This window comes from Haematobia irritans, chromosome 4 (assembly GCF_050003625.1).
Source record: "Haematobia irritans isolate KBUSLIRL chromosome 4, ASM5000362v1, whole genome shotgun sequence".
Lineage (NCBI taxonomy): Eukaryota > Metazoa > Arthropoda > Insecta > Diptera > Muscidae > Haematobia > Haematobia irritans.
In genome coordinates this window covers 220,215,894-220,235,953 of record NC_134400.1, presented here as the reverse complement: position 1 = coordinate 220,235,953, position 20,060 = coordinate 220,215,894, and the positions used below count along the sequence as shown (strand labels likewise).

Here is a 20,060-nt window from a genome sequence, read left to right as displayed (position 1 = left end):
GCTCACTTAGACTATTCAGTCCATTGTGATACCACATTAACTAAAAGTACCTATTACATATCGGCACTTCTAGTTTTAACCGCTGAACCTTCTTGATTATTTTTCTTTGTTGAACCAACCAGATTGTTCCAAAAACATTAGCAGACTGCTTAAGTTAACGTTTTCCAGATCAGCCAGTAATCTGAAGCTATATGCTCCTAAAAGTTACTTGCGCTTTACACAAAATGCAGGACACTCACACAAGAGGTGTTTAATCGATTCCTTTTCCTCCACATCATGACAGCTCATACAATAGTCATTATACTTCGCGCCTATAGTTTTTGCAAAATCGCCTATCAGGCAGCGACCCGTTATAGCCGATATCAGTAGTGATATCTGGCGTCTCCAGAAAACTAGCATATCTAGTGTGCGGTTTAAGTTTATATCGGGCCATATTTGCTTGGTGTCGTTACAGCCCTTCCAATTCTCCCATCGAACATTTGCCATCATAACAGCCTTCTCACGCAGCATGAGCTTGCAGGTAGCCAGAGGCATACCAACAGATTCTAGTTCCCTTGGAATATGTAAGGTAGTCCCTAGCCTTGCCAACGCATCCGCTTCGCAGTTCCCCGGTATGTTCCTATGGCCAGGCACCCATATTAGGTGAATATTGTACTGCTCAGCCATCTCATTGAGAGATTTGCGGCAGTCGATGGCCGTCGTCGAGTTGAGGAACACGGAGTCCAAGGATTTTATTGCAGGTTGACTGTCTGAGTATATATTAATGCCAATATTGCATGGAGCATTACTTCTCAGCCAATTCACCACTTCTCTTATTGCTAATATTTCAGCCTGAAAAACACTACAGTGATCAGGTAATCTTTTCGCTATTCGAAGTTCCAGATCATTAGAATATACTCCGAAACCCAATTGTCCATCCAATTTGGAGCCATCAGTGTAGAAATCTATATATTCTTTATTCCCCAGGGTCTGTGTGCACCACGCCTCACTGTTGGGGATTAGAGTCTCAAACTTTTTGTCGAAAAGTGGACTCGCCAAAGTGTAATCCACTACGTTAGGCACATCTGGCTTTATTTTGAGGACCGAACTGTGACCGTAACTTTTTTCCGACCACAGCGATAGCTCGCGCAACCGCACAGCCGTTGTTGCAGCTGACTGTTTGGCCAAAATGTCTAAAGGCAATAGATGCAGCATGACATTAAGGGAATTTGTTCCTGTCTTGCTGAATGCGCCTGAGATACACAAGCACGCCATACGCTGAACTTTGTCTAAACTTGTCGGCTGGTGAAGTGCCGGCCACCAGACTATAACACCATATAGCATTATAGGTCTAATCACTGCCGTGTATAGCCAATGCACAATTTTTGGTTTTAGTCCCCACTTTTTTCCTATTGCCTTTATGCACGAGTACAAAGCTACCGTTGCTTTCCTCGCCCTTTCTTCAATATTAAGCTTAAAGTTCAGCTTCCTGTCCAAAATAACGCCAAGGTATTTTGTACACTCACCAAAGGGAATTTCAATACCCCCTAAGGATATGGGCCTAACCGTGGGAGTTTTGCGATCTTTGCAGTACATGACTATTTCTGTCTTTGCAGGATTTACCTCAAGACCATCAACATGGTTCTAAGAAAAATATAATTGTCCTCATCTAAAATGTTATTATATTGATAAAAAGAATTTTGTTTGAATGAAAAGGCAATGGTCACGATTTAAAATGTTCTGGTATTCATTCAAAATGTTTTTCTTCTAGTTAAAAGAACATGGTCACAACCTAAAATGTTTTGATCTTTATGAAAAAACGTTTTTCATCGTCGGAAAAAGGACGCCACTTGAGAAAAGAAAACACAAAATTAATTTTATTTGTTTGTTTTTATTTATTTATAAACTAATTCATTGTTTATTTGTATTTATAATGCCGTTCAAGCAAACATCATATATCTTTACACACTCTATTTTATTTCACTTTCAACAGTAAGTAATTATTCCATATTTACATCGTGCCCATCAAATGTACAAACGTAGACATCATGTAACTGCAAATAAAAATAAATGATACCATATAGCAAAATGCAGAACAAAAAACATGTAAATTTTTTCAATTACACTTTCCTTTTTTGTCTTCACATAAAACCACGTGCTACTTCTGAATAAATAAATTAACACAAAACACAGTAAATTCGTATTCTCCGTCCATTCCAAGAAACAATCAACACACGACTGACGCGCAAAATGAAAATCGTGTGTACCTGCTCAATGTTTTTATAAAATTCTTTTCGCTGCAAAAAAAGTTAAAAAATTAAATGGTCACGAAAAAAATGTAAACGGTCTTTAAGGCCATGTAATCGTTCTAGACATGTCTATACTTAACCTATAAAAATACTTTTTTCCCTGTAAAAAAAGTAAAAAAAAAATTAATGGTCAGGTACATGGTTTCCCGACCATTTAATGGTCTCAAATTCTATCATTTAAACATGTTTGCGGGATTTGAGAATCATTCGAATGCTTATTGCCACCCTACATTTTTCTCCGCTCGAAAACTATTTTTACAAAGACAAAATACATGGTTTTCGCGGCAATTACATGCTCTAGATAAGCATTAAATGGATGCGGCAACCATATCCAAACATGGTTTTTCAGTGCGTGTGGAACGAGTGTTAACCCATTCCCTGCCATTAAGTTTTTTATATTAAAGTTAAAGAAGTTAAGTGTAAATATATAAATGAATTTAATTTTTATACCTTTCACCACTACTGTGGTACAGGGTATAATACAAGGTCGTGAGTTCGATTCCTGCCAAACACCAAAAAGCTTTTCAGCGGTGGATTATCCCACCTCAGTAATGCTGGTGACATTTCTGAGGGTTTCAAAGCTTCTCTAAGTGGTTTCACTGGAATGTGGAACGCCGTTCGGACTCGGCTATAAAAAGGAGGTCCCTTGTCATTGAGCTTAACATGGAATCGGGCAGCACTCAGTGATAAGAGAGAAGTTCACCACTGTGGTATCACAATGGACTGAATAGTCTAAGTGAGCCTGATACATCGGGCTGCCACATAACCTAACCTCACCTAACCTACAGGGTATAATAAGTTTGTGCATTTGTATGTAACGCCAAGAAGGAAAAGTCTGAGACCCATCGTTTAGTATACCGATCGTCTTAGAATTAAATTCTTAGTCGATAGTGCGCAAAGTACAGGTCGCAGTTTAAGTCCGATCGTCCTCAAATTTGGCACAGGGTCGTTTTGGGGAACAAAGACAATCGCTATTGATTTTCGGTTCAGATTTAGATATAGCTGTCATATATTTTTATCCCCGATCTGGTTTTTATTTTAAATGGTATTGGCGTGTAATGGGTTAATACAGTCTTCGGTATCATAACCGGGCACCTGGAGTTGAAGGAAAGGGGAAGTAGAAGCTTCGCGGGCCAATGAATGGGCACGGAAGATACATTCAACGAATGGGTGAAATATTATAGAGTGACCCAATCACGAAAAAGACTGAAGAAATACTGAAGTAGATTTGGATGAGTGTCAGAACGGCCTTGGGCATGATAACCCGGCAACTAGAGTTGAAGGCATATCTGTGTCGAAAAGGAGTTACAGATGATAGTACATTTAGGGCGTGTTGTGAGGAGGAGACCTTGGAATTCTAAATACATATGTCACTGCCCTGCTTTTACACGATAGAAGAGGTGGTGTTTCGGAACTTGTTCCAGCTTGGCGAAAAGTTTATTGAAAAGAAGGTTAGTCTGGATAATTTTTTCACCTAACCTAAAAATCAATACGCCATACGCCGGTATGGTATTTTCAATCATAGTTAGGTTAGGTGGCAGCCCGATGTATCAGGCTCACTTAGACTATTCAGTTCATTGTGAACTTCTGTCTTATCATTGATTGCTGCCTATTCCAAGTTAAGCTCAATGACAAGGGACCTCCTTTTTACATCCGAGTCCGAACGGCGTTCTACGTTGTAGTGAAACCACTCAGAGAAGCTTTGAAACACTCAGAAATGCAACCAGCATTACTGAGGTGGGATAATCCACCGCTGAAAAACTTTTTGGTGTTCGGTCGAAGCAGGAATCGAACCCACGACCTTATGTATGCAAAGCGGGTATGCTAACCATTGCACCACGGTGGCTCCCATAAGGATCAATCAATCATAAGGATGAGCTTTATAAATTATCTTAGCATCGTTTTCACGGATTAAGCTTCACATGGCCTACAATGCAAACGAAGAGGTTCTAAAAAATAAAGTGTAGCTTTGAAACTATGTATGTATGTCTACTGCGAAAAAAATGAGCAAGTTTAGTAGTTGAAAGTAAAAATTTAATTGATTCAATTTTTAAACAAATCAAATTTATTTACAACAATTAATTAAATTCCTTAATTTTTTATTGAAACTTATAAAACTGTTTTAATTATATTAATGTAATAAAAAATTTTATTGAATCTAATGTGTTTTGTAATTGAAAACGACAAAACAGCCAACTTAATTATTGGAAATATTTGGCAATGTCGGTTAAATCCTTAATTGTGTCAATTACATTTTTTGAATTAGTTTTTGGAAAAAGGGAAATTCTACGCCATAATTGTAATACTCGTATGCTCCCAACACACAACCATAGTCATGTTTTAATATAATGTTCATAACACTTGATGTGACAAGTCGTTGCAATGTGGCAAGTAAATTCATTTATATACACCCCTCAAAGTCAGAGCTAAAATGCATTTCATTCGAGTTAATAATAAAGTGAACCCTTCTAGAGAAATAAAAAAAGTCTACTACGAATTCTGTTGAGTTCATATGTGGGCAAGAAAGGTCCTTGGAGATTTTTTGCTGGTTTTAGCTTTTTCTGTTTTGTTCTTTTTTGTGACAAAACGCAACAATGACAAAAAGGTTTTTTTTTGCAAGGTTTATTTTTTTACCAAGAAATTCCCTAGAGAGCCATATAAATATTTTATGCCTGGTCCTAGTTGAGCCTCCGTGGCCAGGGGTCATGCCACAGTCAACAATGTTGCTACTGCTGCAGGAAGAAGTAAAGTGTGTCATAGGTTTCCCAACAGTTCATAGAGCGATACTTGTAATGGCAAAATCCAGATACTGTAGAGTACAATAAATAAGTGCTGGCGAAAAAAATTGGGAACAATAAGGGGGAATGCTTAACAAATGGACCTTTATGAAGGCTTCTATTGGTGTGTGTGAGAGAGAGAGAATGTATGCATATGAGTGTGGGCTTAAGTTACCAGTGGAAGAGACGGCAATTCCTTCTGAAATCAGGCCTTTTTAACCGACCATCTAGAAGTTTATTTAGTTAATTTCATTCAATTCAATGCTACGTATTTCAACTATAATTTAAGTTGAGTTATTTTAGATGACTCTCTATTACATAACTAAACATCCTACTACTGAGTACTGCCGGTTTTTATGTTTATCTCTATCATAAGAGATTTCTCACATTATTTTCATATCCAGTTTATAGAAGTTTTTAAACGCTCAGAAATGACCTAGCATTGCTAAGAGTAACTAAACAAAAATGAAATTTTTTCGATGCTATAAAGCTGCGTTATCGTGGAGAATTTCTAAGAAAGTGGCACAAAAAGTGTTACTCGTCATAAAATGCGACACAATATTCTGAAAAAAAGGGGTGCAACATGTGGCACATTGAACAATTAAACGAATTTATATCAGTATTATATATGCCATAGAAATCTGAAATATTTTGTTTTTCCATCATAACAAGTAAGGAAAGTCTAAAGTCGGGCGGGGCCGACTATATTATACCCTGCACCACTTTGTAGATCTAAATTTTTGATACCATATCACATCCGTCAAATGTGTTGGGAGCTATATATAAAGGTGTGTCCCTAACACATACATTTAAATATTACTCGATCTGGACAGAATTTGATAGACTTCTACAAAATCTATAGACCCAAAATTTAAGTCGGCTAATGCACTAGGGTGGACACACAATGTTAGTAAAAGAATATGGGAAACATTTAAATCTGAAGCAATTTTAAGGAAACTTCGCAAAAGTTTATTTATTATGATTTATCGCTCGATATATATGTATTAGAAGTTTAGGAAAATTAGAGTCATTTTTACAACTTTTCGACTAAGCAGTGGCGATTTTACAAGGAAAATGTTGGTATTTTGACCATGTTTGTCGAAATCAGAAAAACATATATATGGGAGCTATATCTAAATCTGAACCGATTTTAACCAAATTTGGCACGCATAACTACAATGCTAATTCTACTCCCTGTGCAAAATTTCAACTAAATCGGAGGAAAAATTTGGCCTCTGTGGTCATATGAGTGTAAATCGGGCGAAAGCTATATATGGGAGCTATATCAAAATCTGAACCGATTTCAACCAAACTTGGCACACATAGCTACAATGCTAATTCTACTCCCTGTGCAAAATTTCAACTAAATCGGAGCAAAACATTGGCCTCTGTGGTCATATGAGTGTAAATCGGGCGAAAGCTATATATGGGAGCTATATCTAAATCTGAACCGATTTCAATAAAATTTGGCACACTTGACTACACTACTAATTGTACTTCTAGTGCAAAATTTCAACCAAATTGGGGTAAAACATTGGCCTCTGAGGTCATATGAGTGTAAATTGGGCGAAAGCTATATATGGGAGCTATATCTAAATCTGAACCGATTTCAACCAAATTTGGAACGCATAACTACAATGCTAATTCTACTCCCTGTGCAAAATTTCAACTAAATCGGAGCAAAAAATTGGCCTCTGTGGTCATATGAGTGTAAATCGGGCGAACGATATATATGGGAGCTATATCTAAATCTGAACCGATTTCAATAAAATTTGGCACACTTGACTACACTACTATTGTACTTCTAGTGCAACATTTCAACCAAATTGGGGTAAAACACTGGCTTCTGAAACCGTATTAGTCCATATCGGGCTAAAGATATATATGGGAGCTATATCTAAATCTGAACCGATTTCAATAAAATTTGGCACACTTGACTATAGTACTAATTGTTCTTCTGGTGCAAAATTTTAAGCAAATTAGGGTAAAACTCTGGCTTCGGGGGCCATATAAATCCATATCGGGCGAAATATATATATGGGAGCTATATCTAAATCTGAACCGATTTCTTCCAAAATCAATAGGGTTCTATTCTGAGCCAAAACACATACTTGTGCATACTTGAAGTCGATTGGACTAAAACTGCGACCTAGACTTTGATTACAAAAATGTGTTCACGGACATATGGACAGACGGACATGGCTATATCGACTCAGGAGCCCACCCTGAGCATTTTTGCCAAAGACACTATGTGTCTATCTCGTCTCCTTCTGGGTGTTGCAAACATATGCACTAACTTATAATACCCTGTTCCACAGTGTGGCGCAGCGTATAAAAATCATTTTATCCCCATTTGATTGGAAACCACTGTTTGAAATTTTGTTACTCGAGAAATGTATTCAATATAGAAAATGTTCGTGGCATGCTTTTAGGCGGTACTGAAACATATATGTCAGAAAGGTAGCACAAAAATGTAAAAAGTGTGACGTTTAGTGGCACAAAAGTATCACCGCTTGAAAAATTGGAAAATTTGCAAGTGGCACAACGTTAACACTGCTCTGTAATATGTATAACCATATTTCACATTTAAATTGATTTCAGATCACACTGGTGGCCACACGAATAAAGGATTATTTACCCTAATTTTAAGAAAATATTACCGGAAATCAACCAAATTATAAACATCTCCATGTGACATTTTTAATCAAATCCTTGTGCTTTGTAAGAAACAAAGTCATAGCACATTTCAGACATTTTAGAATTTTTACACATGAATTGTCGCTCTTAATAGAGTTTTTTCGCATGTAAAAATACGGCTTAATTAGAGAACATTTCAAAATTTTAAAAATTATCGACCTAGGAGAGTAAGACCTAGCAAATATGTAACAATGTGGTACCATAATATTTGCATTATCTTTCATATACGGTCAATTTTTTTACGGTCTATTACACGGAAATGCTTAAATAATCATTTCAGGTATTTTAGCTTTGAAATCTATATGATAGCCTTCTAACTGCTTATTTCTCCTACTGGATGTGAGATTTAGTGTTTACATGGTCCGGCTAAATGTTTCCTAGATCTCAAACATTTTATTCTCTTATACTACAAATATTATCCATAGCATTATTAAATCTGCTTCTATGTTTTTTTCTTCTTATGTGGTCTCTTTACAGCTGTCCCTTCTTGGCCACACGTATTAATCCCATTATACCCATTGTTGGTGCTATTTTATACTTTTTTACTATGAGTTCCTTGCTACGGACGACCTTCACAGATCCCGGTGTTATACCGCGTGCCTCATATGATGAGGCAGCCTATATAGAAAAACAAATTGGTAAGTTATCACCTTCAATAGGTTAAGACTTTATACCATAAACCCCAATGCGATAAGGCCATTGTTGTTTGGTTACATTTATGCTATAGCTGAATTGGCCTATTGAGCTCTCTGTATTATTGATGAGATTGTTTGTTTGTTTTTGTTTTGATAAATTTCTGTTTTCCCTTTCTTTATAGAAGTGCCAAATTCATTAAATAGTCCCACATATCGACCGCCACCACGTACAAAAGAAGTCCTTGTCAAAGGACAAACTGTAAAACTGAAATATTGTTTTACCTGCAAGATCTTCCGACCGCCCCGAGCTTCACATTGCAGTTTATGTGACAATTGCGTTGATCGTTTCGATCATCATTGTCCATGGGTAAGTAAAAAACCTATGTTTCCTAATGCACGTTTTTCATTGCATCAAAAAAATATTTTTTTTTGTTCAAGAACATTCCATTCATAATCCAATGTTAGCCAAATATCCTTTGTAAAATATTATCTACCAATGAGACAAAAAATTCTGATATATCTGATGAAAATCTTGGAAAACCTGCGATATTATCCACCTTTAAATAGCAGAGGTATTCTGGCCATTACTTTAGGCTCACTTATGGCGCTTTCGATTCTACTAAAAAGTGCAACTTTTTCGAAATTAATTACAAAATATGAACATCTTTATACCCACAAAAAATTGTTCTTTCCTCCGAAACGAAATTTTAGACTAAGACCATTTTCTTGTATTGGTAAAGTTGTCAAAACTTTTAACATAACATCAAAACAACGCTTCAGTGGTTTAAAATTTCGTTTCCCTGAAAAGGAAGTAATCTTGTGTGTGTAGCCTTTTGAAATGTGCGTGAAGATAATTTGTAAATTTAACTATCCCAGACACAAACCAGGTAGTTTTTGCCTGCGCACCTAATGGGTTAATTACAATTTGGGGAGATAAAATATTTAATAAAATTTAGCACTTTCCAATATATTTCCGCAATATATTTTGAAATTTAACGAAACATCTTGAAGAGCACTATAAATACAAGTTTTTTTATTATCGAAAGCATCCCAGAAATGTTAGTTTTGCTGCTATATTTTAAAAGTTAGTTTGTCCAACTTGAAATAAAGTTTAACTATGCCCACTGTGCAAAACCTGCTCTAAATTTTTTGGTATCAAATGAAAGCTCTTGACGAGTACTATAAATGCAAGTGGTTGTCATGTTCGAAAGCATCAAGAGCTTTCATTTGATACCAAAAAAGGTAGAGCACGTATTGCACAGTGGGCGCTTTTGAGTTTTATTTCAAATTGTTGCGACTAAATTAAAAAAATTTACAAAAAACTAAATTTCTGGGATGCTTTCGAAAATAAAGACCACTTGCATTTGTAGTACTCGTCAAGAGCTTTCATCTGATACCAAAAAATGTAGAGCAGGTTTTGCATAGTGGGCACGGGTGCCCTATATTGTAAATTCGTGCAAACTAATTTTATTTTTGACTAAAACTGATAATTTTGGGATGCTTTCGAAAATAAAAACCAATTGCATTTATAGTACTTCTCAAGAGCTTTCCTTTGATACCAAAAAATGGGTCCGCGTGCACTATATTGTAAATTCTGACATATTCCCTCATCTTCCGAAATTCGGAATAGCAAATCGCAAGTGGTGGTGAAAAAATGATTCAACATGGGAGAAATGATTCTCGTGTGTAATTTCCATAAGAAATTAGCATATAAGACCCAAATTGAATCACCTCACCCAGAGACTAGAGACTATGGAAGTGTGGATTAGCCAACACAGAAACATATGTATAGTCAGGCTTGTAAGATGGGTATCTGGCATTTTCTTTTCAATAGCATAATAACAATTCCTTAATCTTCATGTCCAATTAGCTCGCATTTAAAATTGTAATTAATGTAAACTAATTGATTTGGACGAAAAACCAGCCTGCGTTGATATCAGGCTAACATAAAAATCGCAAAATTTTCATTTGGCCATAATATCTTAACCCTAAGTCTTAATAACTTAAAGCTTGGTAATATAGTTCCCTTTAATGATAAGTTCAAACTAAAATTGTATTAGAGTCCGAGAGTATCTCTATTTTTTCGTTAAAAGAAAAATAAATTCTTGCAATTTGCGATTCCGAATGTCGGAACATGGGGGATTAATTATATTTTTGTAAAAAATCGATAGTTCTGGGATGCTTTCGAACATGACAACCACTTGCATTTATAGTACTCGTCAACATCTTTCCTTTAATGCCAAAATATATTGCGCAAATATATTGGAAGAATTTTATTAAATATTTTATCTCCCCAAATTGTGATTAACCCATTAGGTGCGCAGGCAAAACCTAACTGGTTTGTATCTCGGCTAGTTAAATTTACAATTTATCTTCACGCACATCGTTTTGAACGGAAGAGCAATAGTAGTGTAATACTAGGAGACCAGGGATCCTCCTTGGAAATTTGAATATAAAAGTCACGAGGTTTCACTGTCCACCCTCGTATATACAGTGAAACCTCTGAAAGGTGGACACTCACGGTCGCCTAAATTTTGTCCACCTTTGAGAGGTGTCCAGGTATGAGAGGTTAATTTCAATGTGTTAATATACCAAACGTCCCCAGACAACTCTCCATTTTGGGAAGGTGTCCGGTTTTCAGAGTGTCCAAGTTTGAGAGGTTTCACCGTACTAACACCACATGCCAAATTTCAATCGGATTAGATAAAATTTACTCCTCTATGAGCCTCCGCAAGCCAAAGCTGGGGATCGGTTTATATGGGGGCTATACCTCACAGTGGTCCGATAAAGCCCATTTTGAATACCATCCGACCTTTACCAATAACAACTCCTTGTACCAAGTTTCAAGTCGATAGCTTGTTTCGTTCGGAAGTTAGTGTAATTTCCACACACGGACTGCCAGCCGGACAAACGCTAGATCGACTTGGAATTTTAACACGACCCAGAATATATACAGTGAAACCTCTGAAAGGTGGACACCCACGGTCGCCTAAATGTTGTCCACCTTTGAGAGGTGTCCAGGTATGAGAGGTTAATTTCAATGTGTTAATATACCAAACGTCCCCAGACAACTCTACATGTTGGGGAGGTGTCCGGTGGAGAGTTGTCCGGTTTTCAGAGTGTCCAAGTGTGAGAGGTTTCACTGTATACCTTATGGGCTCTGAGACCAATATTTCTTTGAGTTACACACGCAATAACAAAGTTAGTATTCCCCCCATCCTATGGTGGGTATAACAATCACACAGGCCAAATTGGAAAGAGATCTTCTTTGATTCCGATATGAATCTCATTCTCTTCTTATTGTTGGTTTTAATGAAATTTATACGAATTAGGGCCAGTTTCTCAATGTCTTGTTATTATTTATCGTGTCGATAAAACAGCTGATCCCATACAAAAAATTTACTAACCGGAGGTCTATCCACCGGTTAAAATTAATCGGAGGATGAGAAACTGGCCATTAGAAATTCAATAATTAATGAAGCCTTCTAATGAGGTCATCATAAAAAAATGGTAATTATTTGATTTGCTTGAAATACGCTTCGTATTAAAATAATGGTTTGAATTAGCAAAATCCTACCTTTACTAATTAATTCAATAGCTTCAAAGATTGCTCTATCCATGGCGGAAACTTTATATTTCACCTCAACTCTCTAGCAAAAAATAAAGTCTTCAAGCAAAAAATTAAGTCTTTACAATTCATGCTTTCATTCTGTCAAAGTTTTAAGTGGATGAAATTTTAAAAATTAATAAGGACAAGTTTTTGGCAAACCCCTATTAATTTTCTGTTTTCTTTACCTTCACCTTCAGGCCTATCAAATTTACCTGGGTATTTGAACGAGTGTTAGTGAAGTTGTGTGTGTGTGTGTGATGAAAGTCATTAACAATTTCGCTGGATTTTCATAAATTCCCTAATGTAGCATTGTTGTTATTGTAGGCGGGAAAAATCAGATTATTTAGCATAATTTGTGGCGTATAATATCGTTAATATTCTTTTGTCTAATTAACAATGAAGCCCTCCATGGTTTCGTTTGTCATTCGTGGATAAAGAAGGACAATCTGTTACACCACTTGGTTGTGTCAAAGGATTTAAGAGTCCTTTAATATCCAAACATTATTGCATCCTTATGGTGTTGAGAAAGAAAAGAAAAGCCGCATTGTCATTATACAAAACCCCACAGTATTGTCCAGGAGATACCATTCAGCACTCCTTTAGTCTGTGTTGCCTGTGACAGTTCTTTTGCCTCATTTTCCTTTTCCTGTTTTTGTTTTTGTTTCTCTCGATTTCGTTTGTATTGCCTTCAACAATCGCAAACATACAAATGCCCCAAATAATAATTAGCAGAGATAGCAGAAAAAATAAAGGGGTGTTGTTGTCACTGGGCATTTTTACAAATTGCAAAAGAATTGAAGCGGACTCTGTAGTCCAACGAGGGTTCAACAAACAACAACATAATGAACAAATCCTCCTAAATAAAAGACCCTAACCAACAATAACGTCATTAGCCATTAGGCAGGCAGCTCCGTCAGTCACTCGTTTCAATGAGGTTGCCGTCATAATGTGAAACTTGATGTTCAAACGCCTCCTTTTAACTAGTGCTTGATTCATGATACAGGGTGTGTCAGAAGTTATCACCTTTGAGATCTGAGGCAGACATAAAACTTTCTTGTAAGTTAGGTGAGGTAGGAAGACACTGTTGTGCAATGGTTAGCATGTCCGTCTTGTAAAGGGTGATACGGTCAAAATTTGGTCAATATAAACTTGACGTATTTCTTTCAATTTTGCATTTAAAAAACCTGAACACCCCTCATTTTGAAGGTGTGTGTGTGTAGAATGTTGCTCCTATTTTGATTTTGGAATTCACTCTTAGTTGTCAAAATGCCGTCCAAGCAAGAAGAGCGGCGTATCAAAATTTTGCTCGCGCATCGCGGAAATCCGAGCTACTCGCACGCCAAGCTGGCTAAAAGTTGCCAAATCAACCGTTACAAATGTAATTAAAGTGTTTGGGGAACGTTTGTCGACAGCCAGGAAGTCTAGATCGGGGGGAAATCGAAAACCTGAAGCCGCTGAGACGACAAAGAGAGTTGCCGGTAGTTTCAAGCGAAACCCTAACCTCTCTCTCCGAGATGCCGCAAATAAGCTGGGTGTATCGTCTACAACCGTGCATCGAGCCAAAAAACGAGCCGGACTATCGACTTACAAGAAGGTAGTGACTCCAAATCGCGATGATAAACAAAATACGACGGCCAAAGCGCGATCCCGGAGGCTGTACACGACGATGCTGACGAAGTTTGACTGCGTGGTAATGGGCGACGAAACCTAAGTCAAAGCCGACTACAAGCAGCTTCCGGGACAGGAGTTTTATACGGCAAAAGAAAGGGAAAAGGTAGCAGATATTTTCAAGCACATAAAACTGTCAAAGTTCGCAAAGAAATATCTGGTTTGGCAAGCCATCTGTACCTGTGGCTTGAAAAGCAGCATTTTCATAGCTTCCGGGACTGTCAACCAAGAAATTTACGTGAAAGAGTGTTTGAATAAACGTCTGCTGCCTTTCCTGAAGAAACACGGTTGTTCCGTACTGTTTTGGCCGGATTTGGCATCTTGCCATTACGGTAAAAAGGCCATCGAAATGGTTTAATACGTAATGTGACACACTGTTCGGCTTTAAAAATGAGATCCATGAATTCAAGGCTGATATTCTAATCATTGCACTACGGTGTTTCCCAAATAAAAATTCGAATATCTTTTGAAATGGTTCAATTTATCAAATATCGCACGTCCTTTCCATTTGGACATCATACACCAAATTTCAACCGAATCGCATGAAATTTGTTCCAGTATAAAGCTCAAGTATACTGGATGAAATTTGCTCTTCCCAGAGGCTCCTGTATTCAAATCTGGGGATTGGTTTATATGGGGCCTATACCTAAAAGAGGTCCGATATGTCCCTTTTTGCAATACCATCCGATCTACATCAATAAGAACAACTTGTGCTAAGTTTCAAGGCAATAGCTTGTTTCGTTCATGATTTCAATAGACGGACGGACAGACATGGCAAGATCAACACACAATTTCGCCACGACCTAGAATATATTTTAACCCTGGACAGTCATCCTTATTTTTTGTACACTAACGTCATCCTTCGTCATTTTGACTACGGCTTATTTCAAGTTGCGATAATTTGCACTGTGAGCAAAAATGTAAACCAAAATTGAATTTATTTTCTTATTCATTTTGTTTTTAATTAGTATACAACAAAAATTCATAAAATATTTGCATTTGTATAACTTAAATTTATCATTTCCCAATCGACTAAAATGCATTTTAGATCGAAAATGAAATTACGCGTCGTCATTTTGACGAAGGATGACTGTCCAGGGTTAAGGGGTGTAAGACCAATATTTCCATACGTTTCAAACACAAAGACAACGTTGGTAAAACCCCCCATCCTATAGTTGATGGTTAAAAATAACCAAGAATCGAATCACCGATCAACAGGGCTATTGCTCCAACACGTTAAACGTGTTAAATGCGATCATAAGTACACAGAAAAAATTTCACGAAAATTTTTGCAATTAAGGTCGTAATTGAATTTTAAAAATATTCAATTCAAAATTTAATAGATGCAACAAATTTTTTAATTGAAACAAAAATCAATCACAAAAGTTAATAGTATCAATTAATTTTTTAATTGATACTATCTGTGATTGAAGACATTTCAATTAAAAATTAATTGGAACAATTAATTTCGTAATTGAAGACAAAAAATATTTTTTTTTGTGTACCCATCGCCGGATCTAGGAGCAATTTCTAAATCAGGCAGTGAATCTAAGAACTTATCGAACATCCTTTGTAATCTGGCATTCCATTTGCCAGACCCTGTTTACTTGTGAATATGAACGCTTGAAAGTGGGTGTATGTGTGTGTGTCAGTGGGTGGCGAACCTTTTGCGAATATACGCACAATTGTTTAAGGCAGAGTAATTGCGTAGATATCCATCGGACGGCGACTTTCGCTTGACAAGAGGACAAATAAAATCGTCTGTAAACCAAGTGAATGACTGTCTTACTGGATGGCCGTCTCAAAAGCTTTTGTGATGCTACAAACATTGTTGTTAAAAGCATCGTTGATATTTCCTCTAATGATAATTAGCAACAGCCGCCAGTCACACAGATAGACACAATAGCTGGCGTTTCAAGCGTTCAGGCTCAACAACATGAAATGATTTTTCCATTAACAAACAACAAAAGAGCGGCGACATTTAAACCATCAAACCTATTTTCACACATATGCTTACATGAGCGTATGTGTGGGTAATTCCTTTCCAGAGGCCCAAGGAGGCAATTGCACACATGAGCTTACACATATTTGTGGTAGAAAGAAAAACCTTATCTCTTCCGCATATTAAGAGCTATTTTTTCTCACTTATTCCCATCATCATAAAACACTAATACACTTACAGCCAGTATAAATGAAACGACCTTCACACGAAAGAGATGGAGAGTGTTAAAGCGAAAGTGTTGTATTACAGTCTTAGTACTCAATACTGCTGCAACATCAAATAAAAAAAAATCGCCAAACCAGAAAAAAACGCTGTTGGTAAGGCAAATACGTAATGGCAAGAAGAAGGAAAAAACACAAAATCTTTTCATATTTTTCGAAAAATGAAAATAGAGAAAAAAAAGAATTTAATTCAAATATGTTGCCCTGGTAAAATGGAGAGAAACACCATGTGATGGACAGACAGTGGAACGGACGGAAATGCATCCAAGCATCCAACCCAACCGTGATGAAATTTGTGTTCATACCTGTGAACATGAAGTAGTCTCATTTGGTCAGGGTGTGACTTATAACAGTGCAATTCACTAACACCACTTTATCCGCAAGCATTGGGAACTTCGATGACTACAACCACAACAACTATATTTCTAGGACTACGTACTCTGGCTTCGAGTCAAGAAACTCTTGTTGCTTCTTCTTTTGAGATTTCCCCCTTCGTATGAAGTGCTTTCATTTTTTTATTCAAGTTTGGTTGGTTCATATATGTATTCACTTTTTATCTTTTCCCTTAGAGTCAGCGCACTTATGAATCTAGTGTGGCTACTTAAAGGGAATACTTGTTCTTTCTTTCGTTTACAAGGTGTTTATATAGAATCTGTTACAGATGTGTGCATTAATACAGCACCAAAAATAATAAATCAAAAATTTGTAAAGTCATATTTTAAAGCGTTTAGCATTTTGAAGAAATGACGTGTATAAAATCAAGTGGTAGTTATTTTTCCATTTTTTCTAAAATGAGTAACCTTTAACTAAATTGTGTTCATAATTTTCGACAGAAAAATAAAATAAAATTTGTTAAACGATAACGACACGTAAATGAAAACGGAAATTTCATGGTTTTGTCCACGAACATTCACGATTTCAAAAACGGCGTTTATCATTTTTCTTTGACCAAGAAAAGTCTTGAAATAATCATTAGACTCTGTTATAGCGATTCCATTGATGGTGCAATGTGCTAAGGCGACTGTTGTTTAAAAATTTATTATTCAAATGTTTAAAAATTTATTCCGAAAAAAATTTAACTGACTGATACACACAGAAAACAGTTTGGTTGAAATTCAATTATAGCTGCAAAATCTTCGTTCTTATAACACATTTTCAATTGAGTCCCTAAATGTTCGGTATTTGCAATAAGTATACTTTTCCTTAGAAAGAATGAAAGTGCTTTGTACGGTAAGATAGTTCCGAGTTAAGTATATGGTTGTGTCAACCAACACTATTGGTCTACAATAAATCATTTCCCCAATGATTATGACAACTGGCATGAAGTAGTTATGTAAAACTAATATTCGGTAATGAGCACCGACTATTGATGATGGAATTAGAATTTATAAGAAATTTTCAACATTCGGTTATGAAGCCCGAATATTATTTGAAAATCTATCAAATGTCAAAAGTATTCACCAGTTAAATTGAAAATTTTATTTTAATTTTGAAGAACAGGATATATTTGTTCGGAAATAAAGAAATTGAATTGAAAACAAATACAAATGGTAAGATAGTTTGAGCAAACAATTTTCCTTAATATTGTCATTCAATATATCTTTATTTTACTAGTTCCGGGGAATGTGCCCAAAACTCATACGTAATAAATAAGGAATACAACATTGTGCACAACCAAAGAAAAGGAACAAAAGTTTTACAATAATTCTACGAGTATGCGTAAATGCTTCCACATCGAAACCTCGCAAAATTATATACATATGTGTTTAAATTTTAAAGATATGAGACGTTTTCAACATTAAGGTGAGTACTATGTTCGGTTTTCGAGTTGAAAATCACTTTATTTTCGCGATTCTTTTCCTGAATTAATCAAAATTATATATGAGAACAAACATATTCCCGTAAAGTCAGGCCGAAATCTAGAGGAACAAGACATTGGACATCAATTGAGCTAATTTGTCTGCTTTATATGGAACTGTAAAGTAACAGCGAAAATTTCATCTCGAAAAGCGAACATAGTACTTACATTTAGTTGGTATTCTTTTTTGAAAGTATCTAGATTTTGATGTAAGTCCCTATTTTATTCAATAGCAAAAATGAATACTCAAATATTTTGTACTTAGAATAACATATACTAATATACATATATTTAAATAAAATTAAATATAATATATAACTGGGAAGGAATTGATTTTAAATTCGGCAATGAGTATTATTAATGTTGGGCAACACAACCGAATGATGAAGGTAGCCATAACCGATGTCGTCGGCAAACCCAACCAACACATATGTCGTATTAGTTGTGTCGACCGAATCTGTCGGGTGGCACGACTGCCAACTGATAGTAGCTGCAACAGCCAAAAGGAGGCTGGCAATAAATTCGGTTGTCACAGCCTATCTGTATTCTCTCTGTAATTGAAGTAACAAGTTGACTGATCAGTCCCCGGTCTAACAAAAAAAAAAAACAATTTTTTTGTCAAAATTAGTTTTTATTATTTAACATAGTTCCCTTCAAGAGCGCTACAACGATTATAACGACATTCCAATTTTTTGATACCATTATGGTAGTACTCCTTCGGTTTTGCCTCCAAATAGGCCTCAGTTTCGGCCATCACCTCTTCATTGCAGCCAAATTTATTCCCTGCGAGCATCCTTTTGAGGTCTGGGAACAAGAAAAAGTCGCTGGGGGCCAGATCTGGAGAATACGGTGGGTGGGGAAGCAATTCGAAGCTCAATTCATGAATTTTTACCATCGTTCTCAATGACTTGTGGCTCGGTGCGCTGTCTTGGTGGAACAACACTTTTTTCTTCTTCATATGGGGCCGTTTTGCCGCGATTTCGACCTTCAAACGCTCCAATAACGCCATATAATAGTCACTGTTGATGGTTTTTCCCTTCTCAAGATAATCGATAAAAATTATTCCATGCGCATCCCAAAAAACAGAGGCCATTACTTTGCCAGCGGACTTTTGAGTCTTTCCACGCTTCGGAGACGGTTCACCGGTCGCTGTCCACTCAGACGACTGTCGATTGGACTCAGGAGTGTAATGATGGAGCCATGTTTCATCCATTGTCACATATCGACACGACGAGCTGCAAACACCGCTCAGAATCATCAACACGTTGTTGTTTTTGGTCAAATGTGAGCTCGCGCGGCACCCATTTTGCACAGAGCTTCCGCATATCCAAATATTGATGAATGATATGGCTGAGTGGACAGCGACCGGTGAACCGTCTCCGAAGCGTGGAAAGACTCAAAAGTCCGCTGGCAAAGTAATGGCCTCTATTTTTTGGGATGCGCATGGAATAATTTTTATCGATTATCTTGAGAAGGGAGAAACCATCAACAGTGACTATTATATGGCGTTATTGGAGCGTTTGAAGGTCGAAATCGCGGCAAAACCGCCCCATATGAAGAAGACAAAAGTGTTGTTCCACCAAGCCAACGCACTGTGCCACAAGTCATTGAGAACGATGCCAAAAATTAATGAATTGGGCTTCGAATTGCTTCCCCATCCACCGTATTCTCAATATCTGGCCCCCAGCGACTTTTTCTTGTTCTCAGACCTCAAAAGGATGCTCGCAGGGAAAAATTTGGCTGCAATGAAGAGGTGATCGCCGAAACTGAGGCCTATTTTGAGGCGTACTACCAAAATGGTATCAAAAAATTGGAAGGTCGTTATAATCGTTGTATTGCTCTTGAAGGGAACTATGTTGAATAATAAAAACTAATTTTGACAAAAAAAATGTGTTTTCTTTGTTACACCGGGGACTTATCAGCCAACCTGTTATGGTGAAATACATAATTTTCGAGAAATGTTTGGATTGATCATATACCTTCTCTGGGTGCAAGACAAAAACCACCTCTTGCACAAACACACTATATTCTTTACACTCAGGGCAAATGACTGAATCTAAATCTTATGGAATGAGGATATATCCCAAATTATATTATCTGTCGACAATCCTGTAATTAGTAAGTTGCACTCCCTATAATAAAACAAAAACTCCCACGACAGGAGTCGGTACTACTTTCATAAATGGTTTTTGATGAAACATGAACTGTAGTATTCTCAATATTGATTTTCACAGAAGTATCTTGAAATTCATCTTCTTCTTAAACAGTGCATCGCGTGCTATCACATGTATTCTGAAAGCAGTT

At 36.7% G+C, this 20,060-nt stretch overlaps 1 protein-coding gene across 5 annotated transcripts in view; it reads left to right on the top strand.

The window, feature by feature from the left end:
* app (Palmitoyltransferase app) overlaps positions 1–20,060 on the top strand; it is a 540,773-nt gene that overhangs the window by 479,179 nt on the left and 41,534 nt on the right. For all 5 annotated transcript variants that reach the window (XR_012722156.1, XM_075307916.1, XM_075307919.1 and 2 more), the window contains exons 5-6: positions 8,240–8,400; positions 8,580–8,764. Coding sequence is in view for 4 of the 5 variants with exons in the window: in XM_075307916.1 (XP_075164031.1) it covers positions 8,240–8,400; positions 8,580–8,764 (346 nt within the window). In the remaining variant the exon portion in view is untranslated. The remainder of the gene's footprint in view (positions 1–8,239; positions 8,401–8,579; positions 8,765–20,060) is intronic.